Consider the following 13,202-nt stretch of genomic DNA (forward strand, 5'->3'; position numbering starts at 1 on the left):
CGATCACCCACAATCCGGCTTGCCACATGTCCTGCCTTACGCGCCGGCGTCATCGGACCACCTGAGATCTCCCGAAGAACCCCTTCTGATCCGTAGATCCTTGATGCCTGTCTCTCGATCGCCGATCTCCCACGCCTCCAGTCGATCGGCCCTGCCGCCTTTCTCGGAGAACAATTCTTATTCAGCACTTCTCCACAGAACACTACGGGCGGTCGGGCTGGACGGGACCTGGCTACCTGTAGTAAGGGACGACCGGGCTGGGGATAGACCCGGGAGCTTCCTACATGGTGGTCATAAACAGAGGCTCTCTGGGCTTGTCAAAAGGAGTTGACATGCGAGCTGAGCTTTCCGTGGGCAAACCCCGCAGCGTGAAAGAGAATTGGAAGAGACAGAGGATTAGATGAGATGAGCGTGAGGAATGGGGAACTGACTGAGATGATTGTGATTAATTGTGTTAGAGCTAAGAGAATGGCTACGAACGTGGTGGCATGTGACGAACGAGCGCAGCGACGCGCTGCATCTGCGGAGCGAGTGGCTGCGGAAGCAGCGAGAAGAGCGAAGGAGACGACGGAGGTGACTGTGGACACCGGCGACAGCGGCACGCCGACACTGGAATCCTCGGTAATCACCAGCACGTCGGGCGACACGCCGCTGGGATCGGCGAGTGACGGACGCGGAGGTGGCCGTGGTCGGCCCGGACGAGACGATGGAGCTGGCAGTGGTCGTGAGCCGGCCGGGGGCAACGACGGCGAACGGTCCACCAGCGGCAGCAGTGGCAACGTGGCTAGAAGCAACTTGACTGGAGGCGGCACGACGCCGACAGCGGGAGACGGAGGTCGACGTGGCGGCGGACACGGCGATGACGGACACGGTGATGACGAAAACGGGGGTGACGGCGGTCACGGTGAGCGGGTTGGTCAACGTGAGGCGGCCACCAGCTTCTCCGGCGGCTACGTCGACTTGACGGGAACTGGAGGTGGCGGCGGACACGGTGGCGCTGGTCCTGGGCGCGCATCGACCCCACCACCGACACTTGGAGCAGCGAGAATGAGAGCGGCGGCGGCACCCATCGTCGTCCGTGAGAAGGCGAAAGCACTGAAGTTGACGAAATTCAAGGGGCTTGACGACACGATGCCCGTGAGCATGTGGCTCAAGACGGTGCGTCAAGAGGTGCGTCGGCAGGCGGTCACCATGGACGTCGAGTGGAACGAGAATCAGCTGTACCACGAAGTCGCGTCGCACTTGGAGGGCGAGGCGAAGCGCTGGTTCTCGATCGTGATGGAGTCGGTGCAGCCGGAAGAAGAAAGCATCAACACGCTAGCAGCGATGCTACGCGCGAAGTACATGACGCAGCGGTCAGGCCCCGAGGTGGTCGACTTGCTGAACGCGCGTCGGCAAATGAGAGGAGAGCGGCTCGTTGACTACGCGCAGGCGCTGCGTGAGATCGCCGAGCGTGGCGAGATCGGCGACGATTGGCAGGTCAGCGCGTTCTTGAAAGGCATGAGCAGCACGGAGGGGGCGACGCATGTGCGCGGACACCGGCCGAAGACGCTGGACGAAGCACTGAGTGTGGCGATTCCCCAGGTCGGAGACTACGGCGAAGGATACGGGATCAGACTGGAGGAGGCGATGGCCGCGTGGGACGCGCGCGAGGCCACGAGCGGGCACGGGCCCTTGGCGGCGGCGAAGGCACGCGGCGGAAGAGAGCAGTCGGCAGTTGGCGGCAACTCGTGGAATGTGGTCTCGGGGTACGGGCCCGGCTGGGGTGCCGCTCCGAAGCCACCACGGTACGATACTGAGGGGAGACCGGTGGATACCGGTAAAGCCGGTGCGGGTGAGTGGTGGAAGGCCATCCCACCTGGTTTTCAACTGGTACCGGCCGGTACTTCAAGTGGTACCACTGGCGGTTCAAAATTTCAAACCAGTGGCGGTGTTGAGAGCGGCAAGCGGCAAGCGAGCGACCAGAACACGAAGAGACCGGCTAAGACCTTAAAGGTCGAGAGTAAGTACGGAGGAGGAGCGCAGAGATCGGGTAGCGGCCCGAGCAATCCGGCGCTGGCCACTCGAGAAGGACGACTGCGCAACCATGAGCGCTACATGGCAAGCAGGGCGCCACAGCGAGCGTTTGTGCCGAGAGAGGGCACAGAGTGCTATTACTGCGGCTTCGCGGGGCACTTCGCGCGCAACTGCACGCTGAAGCAAGCTGATTTAGCGGCTGGGGGCGCGACGGTAGGAGGCAGAGAACGACGGGAACGGGTCGGGAAACGGTCCGCGAGCATAAGATCCCCGGTCTTATCGCTCGCAAGACCTGATCCGGGTAAGAAGTTGGCAGCAGGACGAGGGCAGGCCAGCGGGCAGCAGCAACGGCTCCCGCGTGGCGCTGCGAGGACGAGTGCAACGGCGATCAGAAGCCGGAGCAGCGGAGTGAAGAAAGTGGCGGCCGGAGCGGCGAGGAAGCAAGTCCGGCACGGCGTGGTTGAGACTGGGGATGGCGGTGTGCTGCGTGCGCGGCATGCTGCTGGTGGACGGGCGGTTCTGCAGTCTGGGGATGGCGCGACACATACAGTGCCCGTGGCCGTCACAGCGGCGGATAAGAAGGAGTTGACGAGCACGGGTGCGAAGCCGTGTGTGGTGACGGAGACAAAGCACGTGCGGTTCGCGGTGGCCGAGGACGGCGCCGAGGAAGAGTTCGTCAGCGAGGAGCAGACACCGATGGCGAAGACGGCCAAGGACAAGGTCGAGAAGGTGGTGGACGTGGGCGACGTGGGCGACACGGGCGCGGGCAACATGAAGCGCGCCGTGGTCGACTTGGCGTGCGCGAGCGTCAGGAAGTCGAAGGAGGAGCTGGAGGCTGCGGTGTCCAAGCAGCTGGACGAGTGGCTGGAGCAGTTCGGCGCGGACGGCACGATGGTCGATGTGGCGAACACCGACAACGCGGTGACGAACGGCATAGGGGGTGACGACGGCTCGCCCGAGTCGGTGCAGAAGGTGATGACGGCAGAAGTGCGGCGACAAGACGTTATCAAGGCCAAGGTGCTGCGTGTGAAGGCGGCTGAAGTGATGCAGAGAGCTGTGCGTGCCGACGAGGAGGCACGGCACCTGCAGAAGCGACGGAAGCGGAAGGAGCACGAGCGCGAGCGGCGTGAGCGACGTGCTGCACGTGGGCAACTCGACGGTGGAAACAGGCGACGGCGCGAGGCTGTGGTGATGTGGCGATTCGATGGCCCGCGGGGAGCAGCCCGTGCCCCAGTTTGTGGCAATGGCAGCGGACACCGAGGTGACGGCGAAGAGCGACGGAGCTCGTCCGCGTGTCGGAGGACCAGACGGGTATGAGAAGTTGGTGCGCAAGGCGAGGGCGCGTGAGGACCGGAAGCTGCGCAAGTGGCTAGCGACGCAGTCGTACCCGGACGAGACGTACATGGCGTTCGTGGACACGAAGCGGCGGCACAGCAAGGGCGGGCCACGACTGTTGAGTATCGAAGAGGCGACGGCGATCGGATTCACGCCGCCGAAGGCAACGACGGTGGTGACGAGGGTGACGCGGCGAAGGATGCCGAAGAGAAGCTACCAGTACGAGAGTGGCAGCGTTTACGCGGCCCCGAGCGTCGTGTGGACGGAGGACGGTGCGAGACCAGCACGAGTTGGACGACTACGAGCTGTGCAGGCCCCGGCGGTGGACTCACTGCCAACGGCCAAGATCGAGATTGGAGACGAGTGGCGGAAATCAAGTTGGACACCGGCGCGCAGTTCTGCGTGGCCGGCGAGTCGTGGAAGGAGTACGGCGAGCGGCTCGGCACGCTGCCACCCGTAGACTTCGTCGAAGGATTCACGGGTGCAGTGGCCAAGGTCGAAGGAGTGTGGCGGTTCAGATTCAGGACGCAGTACGGGCAGTGTTGGTGGACGCGCTGGTGGTCGAAGGCGCGGCCGAGGAGTTCTTGCTCGGCGAGGATTGGATGCTGACGAACGGAGTCAAGATTGACTTCACGTCCTGTGAGATGAAATGGTATGACGGAGTCGACAAGAAGGTCGTGCCGTTCAGCTGCACGGCGGAGAGCGAAAGCGAGGGGAGAGCAGTAAAGGTCCGTCTGGTGCGGAAGGAGCGAGTGCAGACGCGGACGTGCCGTCGTGTGGAGCTGGCAGTGGCAGCACCTGAGGGCACTGTGGGTTTGTTCACGCCCGCCCTCGGTGTAGAGCCGCACCTGTTGCTAGCACCCACATTGACAACAGCTAAGTGGTCGTTCCGATCATGAACTTGATAGGGCGTACCTCGAAGTTACCGTCTCGCGAGAAGCTGGGAACTTCGGCTCCGACAACTGAGGACATGCAGACCATGGAAGTGACCGGGGATTCGACAGAGAGCGCGTGAAGCAGTGACGGCAGGAGAACCTACACGACGAGAACGCACCTCTGAGCAATGAAGACGAGCTGAAAGTCGGAGACATGGACAAGGAGGACAGGGAGTTGTTATTGCGGATGTTAAGACACTACCCTAGCCACGTGAGGGGTGTCCACCTCAGACTACGCTGGGTGTGAGTCACCAGATTCACACGGGGAGTGAGCCACCGATCAAAGTGCGGCCGCGACGGCACTCGCACTCGGAGCAGGCGGTCATTGACGAACAGACGGACAAGATATTGGCGGACGGAGTGATCGAGGAGGCCAATGGGGCCTGGGGTTTTCCTGTCGTGTTAGTGCGCAAGAAGGACGGCTCGGTCAGATTTTGTATCGATTATCGCCTCCTAAATGCTATCACTAAGAAGAACGTGTACCCCTTACCTCGAATCGACGACACATTGGACAATTTGCATGGAGCGAGGCGTTTCACCAGCCTCGACTTGCACGCGGGGTACTGGCAGGTGCCTGTTGCAGAGAAGGATCGTGATAAGACCGGGTTCATCACAAGGAAGGGGTTGTTTCGGTTCGTCAGGATGCCGTTCGGGTTAGCGAACGCACCTGGCACATTTCAACGGATGATGGACGCTGTATTACGGGGGCTTACGTGGAAGAGCTGTCTAGTCTACCTAGACGATGTCATTGTGTTCTCGAGGGGCAGCGTAGCGCAGCTGGCAGCGGTGATGGAGCGGCTGGCGAGGGCAGGCTTGTCGTTGAAGGCGAGCAAGTGCTCGTTTGCATCGAAGAAGTTGAATTATCTTGGACACGAGTTGGACGGCGCTGAAGTGCGCCCGATGCCAAGTTTGGTCGAGAGCGTGAAGAACTTCCCCCCCCCCCGGATGCGACGGAGGTGAAGAGGTTCGTTCACATGGCCGGATACTACAGACGGTTCGTGCCGGAGTTCGCTGCGAAGGCGGCTCCGATGACTAAGTTGTTACGAAAGGGAGTGGTCTGGCGCTGGGGAGAGTCTCAGCAGGCTGCTTTCGAGTGTTTGAAGAAGGCGTTGACGGAGAGGCCGCTTTTGGCTTATCCTGACTTTACGAAGCCGTTCAGATTGGTGACGGATGCGTCACAGGTGGGGCTCGGTGCCGCTCTTACCCAGGACCAGCGGCAAGGCGAGCAGCCGATTACCTATGCATCACGAATCAACTCGCCTACTGTGGCAAAGTACAGCATTGCGGAGTTAGAATGCGCAGCCGTGGTGTGGGCTGTAAAACTTTTCAGACCGTACCTCTATGGACGAAAGTTCGTGTTGATGACGGATCATGCAGCCTTGAAGTGGCTGATGACGTCGAAGGAGTTGACGGGGCGGTTGCATCGCTCGGCTTTACAGCTCCAGGAGTACGATTTCGAAGTAGTGTATCACCCGGGCGCTGGCAACGTCGTGGCGGACGCGTTGTCCAGGGCACCGGCGCAGCTGCTGGGCGAGGAGAAGTCGAGCAGCGGCGGCAAGGACGAGGAGAAGTCGAGCAACGAGACGAAGGACGATAAACAGCAGGTAGTGACGGCCAGCTGACGAACCAGATGATCAAGGACGAACAAGCACGGGATCGCACCGTGCAGAACTTGGTACAGAAGGGAAAGTACCGCGACAGAGAGATCGTGGTCGAGTACGGAGTGGTGCGCATCGTGGAGCGTGACGGCAGCAAGCGGGTGGTGCTCCCCACCGCGCTGTGGGCAAGTGCTCTTCGTGAGAGCCATGATTCGATCTACGCGTGTCATCTGAGGACACCACAGACGTATGCACGTGTTGCTAGGAGTTACTGGTGGCCGGATATGCAGGTGCATGTCCGCCGGTGGGTACAGGCGTGCAGAGATTGCGGCACGCGGAAGGCGAAGGCCAAGGAAGTGATTCCGCCGTTGAGGAGTCAGGGCGTTGGTAGTCCAGGTGATAGGTGGGTTCTAGATGTTGCGGGGCCTTTGCCCGTGACGGCAGGCGAAAATCGGTACGTGGTGGCGGCCGTGGACTACGCGACCAGGTACACGGTGGCGGCAGCAGTTCCGCGCCACACGGCGCCGGATATCGCGAAGTTCGTCATGGAGAAGTTGGTCCTAGTGTTTGGGCCGATGCGTGAGTTGGTGTTGGACGGAGCGCCGGAGTTGAGCGGCAAGGTGGTCGAGGCGTTGACGGACCTGTTGCAGGCCAGGCAGATCTCGCCTGTGCCGTACAGGCCAGCGTTACTCGGTCTGGTAGAACGATTCCACCGGAGTTGGAAGGACATGGTGTCCATCTTTGTGGCGGAAGCGCAGAACGACTGGGCCAGATGGCTCCGCTGCGCAGTGTATGCATACAACGGGGCACGACACACGGCGACGGGAATTAACCCGACCGAGTTGATGATGGGTAGGCAGCTGAGGACGCCGAACGATCTCTTGCGCACGGCGGGCGTGACGCAGCTCGGCGAGTTTGCAGCGGACCATCGCGCACTGGTGCAGCAGATGGCACGGTGTGCAGCGGCAGCGAAGGCGGTACTGGCGAAGGACCAGCTGCACCGAGCAAAGTATTACAATAGACGGCAGAGATCGACGACGGAGTTCGGCGTCGGAGATTTGGTGTGGGTGCTCAGACCAGGGCATTACCAAGCTTGCCCACCAGTGGGTCGGCCCAGCACGCATCGTAGAGGACGCAGGCTTTGACAATTGGCGCGTGGTGCGCAAGGACACGGGTGAGCACCTCATGGTGCATTGTAGATTTCTGGTGACGAGTCGGTGTCCAAGCGACTCGCTCGGACACGTGGCGGATCGGATCCTGAGGGAGCTGGCCGAGGACGAGGATAGCGCAGCGACGGAAACGAGATCAGGCGGTGGAGATGGCGCCCAGAGCAGACAACACGACGGTAGTGGCATGCGGATGCAGGACGAGGCTAGCGACAACGGCCAGACGGACATGCAGTCGGTGGGCGTCGGAACGGAGACGCAGGCGGAGACCAGTGAGCAACGGCAGAGCGCTGGAAGTGCAGCAGCACCGGCAATGAGTCAGCGTACCGCTGGGTCAGTACCAACGGCGACGGGTCAGAGAGTTGACGCGGGGTCGGCGCCAGCAACGGCTTCGACGGGAGCTCGTACTCCAGGAATAGCAGGACGAGATGCTGTTGAGGCAGCAAGGCCAGCGACAAGGAGGGACGCAGCGCCAGACGCAGTGGCTTCGCCACAAAAGAAGCGGCGTCGGAAGAGGAAGGTGTCGGTGGACGAAAGACCAAGGGAGGCGATGAGCAGCCACCAGTACAGCATACCGGTACTCCAACATGGTGATACAGTACGATATTTGGGATATTATATCGGGACGGGCCCAATGACGGATTACAATTGGGCGGTTCGCATCAGGAATATACGGCGCAGGTTGGTGACGGCAGCACAACTGGCAACGAGCGTTGAAATGCGGGTGACGCTGTTGAACGTTATCATGATGCCGGCAATTTTATTTACAGCAGCAGTGTATGACCTGCCACACTGGGCGGATCGCGAAATACGGAATCTTCAGAAACAGTTTCTCTGGAGACACTCCACTAGCTCAGACCCCAGCCGACACAAAGTAAGCCCAGCCTTACTTTATACGCCAAAGCAAGCCGGGGGTATTGGGCTGGTCTCGGTGGGCGTGGCTATCAAAACTCAGCGGATGAAACATGCACTTTTGTGGCTCACCCAACGACTGGATATTTACTATGGGGCGTGGCGATCATGGGCATTCTGAGGGGATGACACTGAAGTGGGGTCAATCTCTCCACAGCTTCTGCTGCTGCAGCACAACAGAGGATTGGTCCTTTCAGGGAGGAGGCTGCGATCGGTGATAGGTGGAGGGCTCGCACCCGACTCGGCCACCGAACTGAAAATGCAGGTTTATCGCGAAAGCCACATGGCCGCGCTGTTGAGTGAAATGGCGTGTTGGCGGGATGGCAACACACTCGAAATCAGTTTGAATTCGCCAATACCCGAGCAGGCGTCGACTTGGCGGGAGGTAGACAAGAGGTTTTGGCCTACGTTCTTGTGGAGTGACAATCCTTGGCTACGGGAAGTAGGGGGAGCTGTTCTTACAAGCAAGAAATATCATCGGATCCGAGTGTGCGCGTTAGCCGAGCTACACATTCAGCGAACTGGAGTAGCATCATACTCCATCGCAATCCCGTCTCCAGTACAGGAAACCAAGCACCACACCCGACCAAAGCTGGGCCGATGGGGATTGGCGGTTCTTCTTGGATCACCACCACTGGCGATTGTGGAGGAGATGCGGGTCAAGCGGGAGCTGAATCTACGACATCAACCGGAGTTACAACATCAATATTTCTGGACAGTGAATGCACAAGGAGCAGTTAGTGGAGTCGTTCTCGATGACCAGCGACGGAAAGTCGCTTCCCTTCGGCTGCACCAGCACGAAGATGGTATTCATTGGGAACTCAGAGCCACCATTCCCTACCACACAGCTTAGCTGCTGACATCACGAAGCTCGAGAATACGCAGCGGAGAGGTGGGTTGGTCATGCAGGCACACCCGGGGATACACAGATACCCGTGGGAGGTTCCAGACACGATTGCGAACAGAGATATCGTCCAGGCGCTGAAGCAACAACCATACCGCCGCTACAAAGGGGGAGAAGACAAAGCCGCCTTAAGCCGAGTCATTCACCGCCTCGACGAACGGGCAACACGAAATCGATGGCAAAATCACGTTATGCAACAGACACCGAAAGAACTCTGGTCACACGGCAATATGCTGTCGGAGTATCAGGTATGGGTTGCATACAGGCTGGCAACATGCCAGTTAAGCCTGTATTTTGATGGAAGACAGCAGAACAATAGCTGTCGCAAACTCGATCGATGCCAAGGACAAAAGGAGACGTTAGAGCACATATTCTGGCAATGTCCATGTGCCCAAGCGTGCTGGCAGGAAGTAGCACAGCGATGGACAGGTCAGGTGCAGAGTCCGGAGCGGGTGCGGATGTTCGAGAGCTATTGTGCGTCACGATCGGCACCTCCAATTTCTCAACGCATTCGAACCAGGTTAGCCACCGTCTTCGAAGGTGAATCGGAGGCATACGAAGGCGAGTGGAAGCGTTTGTGGCGAATCCTGTGCACGATCTGCGTAACGTCACTTTGGATACAGCGAAACCGAGTAGTCCACCAAGGTGGACGAGTTTCACAAGAAAGCAGCGTAAGCGAATTCAGGCAAGCAGCAGGGCGACACTTACGAGCGCTGGCTAAACGAGAGCGGAGGAAACCGCACACAATGGTCCAGGGCACATGGCTACTGCTCTGCCTAGATATGTATGACTGCCCCCTACATGAGACACCACAGCAAGTGGTGAGCCACGTAAGGCCACCGGGCTCTTTGAAGACACCGGCGCTGATATCCTGGCTTAGGGCTTACCAGACATCTTGCACTTAAGTAACATTAAGTTAATAGAATAGTCTGACCCTCTCTCTATCTGTTGTCATGTCTGCTGATGAAGTCGCCTAGATGTTTGGAGTACCGAAGCCGTTGTAAAAGAGAGTTGAACTTGGTTTGATCTTCGGAGTTTGATAGTCTTAGGAGGCGCCGATTGTTGGAGCTGAATGTGCTGTAAATGGTTGATATTGTAGGAAGCTCCCGGGTCTATCCCCAGCCCGGTCGTCCCTTACTACAGGTAGCCAGGTCCCGTCCAGCCCGACCACCCGTAGTGTTCCACGTCTACCACAGGTAACCAGGTCCCGTCTAGCCCGGTCGCCCATAGTATTGCACGCGTCCACCCTTACGAACTTACACCGTTTTTGTCGTCGCGTCCACGCCTAGGTAGGCCAGTATAGCGCCGACTGCCAGCAGGTACGAGGCAGTACGATGATCAACCAGACAGGCACTGACCCCTTCACCAGGCGTGTCGGGGATAGGGACGGCTGGGAGGGGAAATGCAATCGACCTGGGCTCCGGCAAGCCACAGGCGACCCCCACCGGACATGCAAACAGGTCGAACAGCATCTCAGTCACGTCACTCGGGCACGCCCAAGCACTCGAAAGCGCTGTCCTTCACGGCCAAGGTGCTGCCAGGAGTGCACCTCGCGCCCCCACGGCTTCTCTCCGTGGTCCCGCCACCCTACTCAATGCATCGCCCCCATCTGTGTACCGCCCGCCACTATCGCATACCTTATGCCACTTACTCCCGTGTCTAGCCGACACTTCCCTGGTCGCAAGACACTTCCCTGGTACTAGGTCACAGGAACCCGCGTTTCGGCGCAACTGAGTGTATTACAAGTCTTGACTCGTTACTATCCAGCAACAAATCGCAACTGAGGGTCGAGCTGCCACACCGCAGCTCGTTGCCCCCACTTACTTCTCACCCCCGTCGAACTACCCTATCCTATCCACTCGGCGCCTTCTAGCCTACTTGGACCTCTCCCTCTCGGACCCTCATCTCTTTCCTCGTGGCCTCCTGGCCTCACACTCGCTCTCCAGCGTCACCTCTCCTCTCTGCATACTCGTTCTCTGTCCTGTTCACAGATCACCTCGCCTTGCGATCTTCTGCAGCCGTCAACTTCAACTGCTACCTCCTGTCGCACGTAACGGTAGCCCACTGGCTCGCTTCCGTCACCACTAGCCGCCGTCCCCACACTCTTCGTCACCAACTGCTGCTCGGTGTGCCACACCAGCTACTCCGTCAAGTCGATCACGACCTGGACGCTGTTCCGCAGATCCTGCTCGTGTTCCTCAGAGGAGGGACGAGCCACCACACTACACGCCATCCCCGGCTCCAAGATCGCCCTCGATCTTGCGGGCTTCGAGCAGCTCCTCGAACTCCGCTGCTGATAGCCACCTCCGTGCCGATGGTCCTCCACGCCGAACTCCATACTGCACCTCATGCTCCATCTCATACCTGCCGGTACGATTCCGCACTCGTCGTCGCGCAATCTCCACGATGTACCCAGCAGTGGGCACCTGCAACAGTTCGGGCATGGGCGCTGCTCGCCGAGGCCGACCTCTGCCCCGTAGCATCTCCACCGCTGCTCCGTTGCCGTCACCACCGCCCCGGTCTGCCTCTCCGTCTTCATTACCTTCGTCTCGCTGCTGGTGCGCACGCACTTCTCGTGCGCGTCCTTGCCCGTGTTCGTCACCGCCACCGGCTTCCTGACCGCCGTGAAGCCCACGATCACCGTCTGCACCAGTCTGCGCTGCTGCTGCCGCTTCCTGCTCGTCACGCACAACCTGCCGACGTGACGCACGGCATCCGCTTCTTGCCGTCGCTGCTGCTGCGGAATTCCTCGAGGCTAATGTCCGTGTTTAGAAATATAAGCCTGCTCTTTGTGGGCTGGAGAGAGGTCCCCGAATCTTTTGACGATCTGCATCACTCTGGGGATGTATCGAGCCTGGTTGACGAATACGGTCGAATCGTCGACGAATGCCGAAAACTTATGCACTGCGCCGGCTGTACCGGGTACTTGTAAGCCCTGGACGATCGTATCTTGAGCTATCGCTATCGCCAAGATTTCTGCAACCAGTAGAAATAACAAAGGTGCGAGTGGACACCCTTGCCGGATGCCAGACCGCACTGTCGTTGGATCTGATAGTTCCCCATTGACAAGGAATTGCGCCGTTGTATCCTGATGCATTTTCCTTAGTACCTCCACAAATGCTGGCGAAAATCCAAACCGCAGCAATACAAGGAAGAGAAACTCTCGCACAACTGTGTCATAGGCTTTTCGGAAGTCAAGTAACAGAATTGATCTACTCAGCTCTGCTGCCAAGTCCGGTTCACCTTTCGCAGTCGCTACAATCGCCATCATCATCATAACTGTTTTCATCATCTGGCGTCCGTGGACAAACCCTTGTTGCGTCTCTCCAATTACTTTTCCCAAGATTCGCTGCACTCTCTTCGCCATTACTTTTGCTAAGATATTGTAACCGGTTTGCAACAGCAAAATTGGTCGGTAGTCCATTGCGTCTCCCGAATCACCTTTCTTTCTCAGGGGAATGATCACACCCTCGAGAAAAAAAGCCGGTGGGTCCCCACCACGAAGCAGCTCGTTGCCAATTGTCACCATCGCCGGGTCCAGCACCGCTTGTGCATCTTTGAAAAAGTCGTTAAGTCCGTCGGCTCCGGCCGCCTTGTGTCGATTAAGTGCTGATATCGCTGCTATGACTTCATCGAGAGAAATATCACTCATTAGCATCGTGTTGTCGTCATCTGTCAGTTTCCGTTCAGGTGGAATCGAAACGAAGTCGTCTAATTCCTGATCCAGTGTTGTGCCTGGTACCGTTCCGTGACACTTGCTGAGAATTGGCTTCCACTCTGATGCAAATTTGTCCGCTACAGTCATGTTGCGCCCGAACTCCTCGCCGTTGATCCTATTGATTCCCGTCACATGCTGATCACGCTCCCAGTCTGAAACCCGTTTGAATTGCCATCTAAGTCGTTCCGTGGTTCGTTCTAGCTGTTGACCGATTCGCATCATCCTCTCCTCCCTGAGTTCCTCCACACTGGCTACAATCAGATCCCGTCGGCTGCTGAGGTGCTGTCTCGCTTGTGAGCGAATCTTTGCTCCGTAGCGCTTTCGTCGTTGATTCACCCGTTTCCGCACCTTCTGGATGCATTGGACACATTTGCGTGCCTCAGCATCCCACGTCGCTGCGGTAGTGCTTTTGCCGACTTCCTCCATAATAAGCTCGTTCATAAGCTCATCTATGACCCGGTAGGGCTGGGACGAACGTATTGGGTACGTTACCCGTCGACTAGTCCGGCATGGAGACGGTGTTTTACCGTGAGCCATGTGTAATCGCACGGTCTGATGATCGGAGTGAAGCGGCGGCTCTGCTACCGATAGCCATTGAACTGCAGCCGTACAGGTACT

General features: G+C 58.7%; 6 protein-coding genes across 6 annotated transcripts; 5 read left to right on the forward strand and 1 right to left on the reverse strand.

The window, feature by feature from the left end:
* Nucleotides 1-1,191: 1,191 nt before the first annotated feature.
* PHYSODRAFT_517573 (hypothetical protein) lies at nt 1,192-1,599 on the forward strand (the record flags this gene model as incomplete). Its single annotated transcript, XM_009534228.1, has 1 exon — nt 1,192-1,599. A coding segment is annotated over one exon (408 nt), but the record flags the coding sequence as incomplete, so codon positions are not given.
* Nucleotides 1,600-1,629: 30 nt separating this feature from the next.
* Nucleotides 1,630-1,827, forward strand: PHYSODRAFT_518182 (hypothetical protein; the record flags this gene model as incomplete). Its single annotated transcript, XM_009534229.1, has 1 exon — nt 1,630-1,827. A coding segment is annotated over one exon (198 nt), but the record flags the coding sequence as incomplete, so codon positions are not given.
* A 661-nt stretch (nt 1,828-2,488) lies between these two features.
* Nucleotides 2,489-3,208, forward strand: PHYSODRAFT_303932 (hypothetical protein; the record flags this gene model as incomplete). Its single annotated transcript, XM_009534230.1, has 3 exons — nt 2,489-2,494; nt 2,542-3,142; nt 3,186-3,208. 3 exons carry the CDS (start codon nt 2,489-2,491, stop codon nt 3,206-3,208), a joined length of 630 nt encoding a protein of 209 aa, XP_009532525.1.
* Nucleotides 3,209-8,266: 5,058 nt separating this feature from the next.
* PHYSODRAFT_515028 (hypothetical protein) lies at nt 8,267-8,815 on the forward strand (the record flags this gene model as incomplete). Its single annotated transcript, XM_009534231.1, has 1 exon — nt 8,267-8,815. One exon carries the CDS (start codon nt 8,267-8,269, stop codon nt 8,813-8,815), a length of 549 nt encoding a protein of 182 aa, XP_009532526.1.
* A 242-nt stretch (nt 8,816-9,057) lies between these two features.
* PHYSODRAFT_517241 (hypothetical protein) lies at nt 9,058-9,771 on the forward strand (the record flags this gene model as incomplete). Its single annotated transcript, XM_009534232.1, has 1 exon — nt 9,058-9,771. One exon carries the CDS (start codon nt 9,058-9,060, stop codon nt 9,769-9,771), a length of 714 nt encoding a protein of 237 aa, XP_009532527.1.
* A 1,317-nt stretch (nt 9,772-11,088) lies between these two features.
* Nucleotides 11,089-11,581, reverse strand: PHYSODRAFT_246877 (hypothetical protein; the record flags this gene model as incomplete). The annotated part of the gene is made up of 3 exons (XM_009534233.1): nt 11,089-11,292; nt 11,409-11,541; nt 11,577-11,581. The coding sequence occupies 3 exons, from the start codon at nt 11,579-11,581 to the stop codon at nt 11,089-11,091; spliced, it is 342 nt and encodes a 113-aa protein (XP_009532528.1).
* Nucleotides 11,582-13,202: the final 1,621 nt, after the last annotated feature.

The sequence above is a fragment of the Phytophthora sojae genome (genome assembly GCF_000149755.1).
Source record: "Phytophthora sojae unplaced genomic scaffold PHYSOscaffold_7, whole genome shotgun sequence".
Taxonomy (NCBI): Eukaryota; Oomycota; class Peronosporomycetes; order Peronosporales; family Peronosporaceae; genus Phytophthora; species Phytophthora sojae.